Consider the following 2604-nt stretch of genomic DNA (forward strand, 5'->3'; position numbering starts at 1 on the left):
TCGTCAAACCGTCTTCATAACATTTAACAAGGCTATACGTCCTTTCCAAAGTGTCCTCGTCAAACCGTCTTCATAACATAAGACAAGGCTCTACGTCCTTTCCAACGCGTCCTCGTCAAACCGTCTTCATAACATAAGACAAGGCTCTACGTCCTTTCCACAGAGTCCTCGTCTAAACGTCTTCCTAATGTGTGGCTTTCCTTAACATCCTTGCCAGAACGTCTTCACAACATGTGGGCAGGCCTTCTGAATTGGGCTTTCCTTAACATCCTTGCCAGAACGTCTTCACAACATGTGGGCAGGCCTTCTGAATTGGGATGTGCCCCTAATTTTGATAGGCAGCTTGTGTCCCCAAATAAATGTCCCAGCAATTTAACAGTGTCAGTCTTGGAGGAGTTTTGATGCTGAGGAGACGCAACACAGTAAACTTTTTCTTCTCAGTTTGGATTTCTGGTGAGTATCTTTATACTAATCCAGAGTTGTAAAATCTTTGCAAGGACATACAGACTTTGAATGTGTGGTCAAATTTAGCTCCTGCTAGTCTAGAGGTGGCTTTACTAGTAACCTGTAATAACATTAAGTCCTTACCTCTTGGGGTTTGTGAAAGGTGTAATGCTTACTAAATACTTGATTTTCACCTGTCCACTTATTTCTCCACAGAAAAAGGTTGACAATGAAGCGCTGCCCGTTGTGCAGAGTTCCCTATGCCAATCGCTCAGAGCACCTCAGGAGTGTGCACGGGATCACAGATCATAAACAGCGCATACTCATGCTGGGAATGGCTTCAGGAAGGTAAGTGAAACGCACGCAAACGCAAACACACTACATAGGCTGCTGATTGCTGTGCTGAAAATGTCTGACTATGTTTGTTTAGATACGCAGGCCCAGTAGGCTGCCCAATGTCAGAATGCCATGGAAAAAGCTACGTCCGCCTGGACCGGCATTTAAGGGTTGTGCACAGTATGGAGGTGGGTATTTGCACTTTTGTAAAAACAATTGCTGTTGCTTTGCAGACCCGGTATCAATGAATTGACTGCTCTATAATGTAAGTTGTTCAGATGCCACAGATCTCACCCAATGTTCTGTGTTCACAGAAGGATGCCAGGAAGTTGCTCCTGGAGGAGACCAAAAAAAAAGCAATTGCATCCCAACTGTCTGCCATGAGGAAGAACAAAACGCCAGCAGGTTCAGCCAGCCAGCCCCCCACCCCAAAGAAGCACAAAAAAGACTTTGGTTTGTAAAGTAATAATGTACTCTTATCAATTACTCAGCCTGCATTGCCCTGACATTTCAGTAACACTCTGTTCGTTCTTCTTCTTCTCTGGTTTACAGAGTACCTGATAGTAAAGTTCTTGAGGTCCGGGCCGAGCAGGAGGGGTAAACGGCAACTTAAGAAGGCTGTGAAACATGTCAGGCGTTTTGTACATCACATGTGGGGGATGAAAAGCCCTCCCCCGTCCCACCTCATGTTTTTAAAGAGGACAGGGAAGGTCTTAAGGTAAATGTTGTTATTTTGATTTGGCTCTTATGGTTTGGTAACTGCTGACATCAGTGTGACACTCTTGCTTTTTCTGTTTGTTAGGTGGATAGCTAAGCTGAAGAGGCAGAGCCTGGCAGAAACCACAAGGGGCTACCTGGTAGCCATCAGGAGGTTCTTGACGTTCCTGAGGCGGGAGGACTTCTCCCAGGTAATGGTGCCCTCTGTCACTGGAAAAAGCACTGTATGAAGGTTCTGTCTACAGCATGTGTTCCAGGTCCTCAATGAATGACTGTATTTCTTCCTCAGGTCCGTCTGTCTGCAGCACAGATAATGTCCCTGGACAGGGTGCTGATAAGAGAGCTCTCCAACCTTACAAAGCAGACCGGGACCCACCAGCAGGGAGAGGTGCAATCTGGTGAGTTTGAAGTTTACTACCACTACTAATACTTCTACTACTTTGTTTAATGGTTATTGTCAGACTGGGTGGCAGCTCATAGCTATTATGGAATGCTTTAACAGAGAAGCTTCCCTCACCAGAGCAGATCTGCTCCTCATTCGAGCAGTGCCACTAATATGCTGTTACCATTTTTTCACTAATTGGTCTTTCAGAAGATGGGAAAAGGCAAAAAACAAATTCCCTGGAAAAAAGCAGAGAGGATGAAGCTGCCAGGCAGGTCTCTGAAGCCGCTGAAGAGTCAGAGGACAGCACCTCCAGTACGGCTGGGACCTCAGACCAGTCTGATGATAGCAGCTCCGGGACGGCTGAGACCTCTGACCAGTCTGATGATAGCAGCTCCGGGACGGCTGAGACCTCTGACCAGTCTGATGATAGCAGCTCCGGGACGGCTGAGACCTCAGACCACTCTGATGACATTAGCCCCGGGACGGCTGAGACCTCAGAGCCACCACCAGCTCGTGTTCCTGGGTCCACTAGCTACTCAATGGACACTGCAGAGCCTGTTACATCTTTTGTTGGTTCACCTCAGCCACCACCACTGCAGCCTCAGCCGCCAATACCGAGTGAGGTCAGTGAAATGGAGCACACATGGGAGGCCTTAGAAGAGCCAGAGGACAGCAGCTCCAGGACGGCTGAGACCTCAGAGCCACCTCAGCCACCACCACTG

At 47.8% G+C, this 2604-nt stretch overlaps 1 protein-coding gene across 1 annotated transcript; it reads left to right on the forward strand.

Annotated features, from left to right (window-relative positions):
* Positions 1–335: 335 nt before the first annotated feature.
* LOC123964992 lies at positions 336–2568 on the forward strand (the record flags this gene model as incomplete). The annotated part of the gene is made up of 7 exons (XM_046041603.1): positions 336–792; positions 875–968; positions 1095–1233; positions 1333–1498; positions 1583–1688; positions 1787–1895; positions 2090–2568. Coding segments are annotated over exons 1-7 (1212 nt in total), but the record flags the coding sequence as incomplete, so codon positions are not given.
* Between the last annotated feature and the right edge of the window lie 36 nt (positions 2569–2604).

This window comes from Micropterus dolomieu, unplaced genomic scaffold (genome assembly GCF_021292245.1).
Source record: "Micropterus dolomieu isolate WLL.071019.BEF.003 ecotype Adirondacks unplaced genomic scaffold, ASM2129224v1 contig_7774, whole genome shotgun sequence".
Taxonomy (NCBI): domain Eukaryota; kingdom Metazoa; phylum Chordata; class Actinopteri; order Centrarchiformes; family Centrarchidae; genus Micropterus; species Micropterus dolomieu.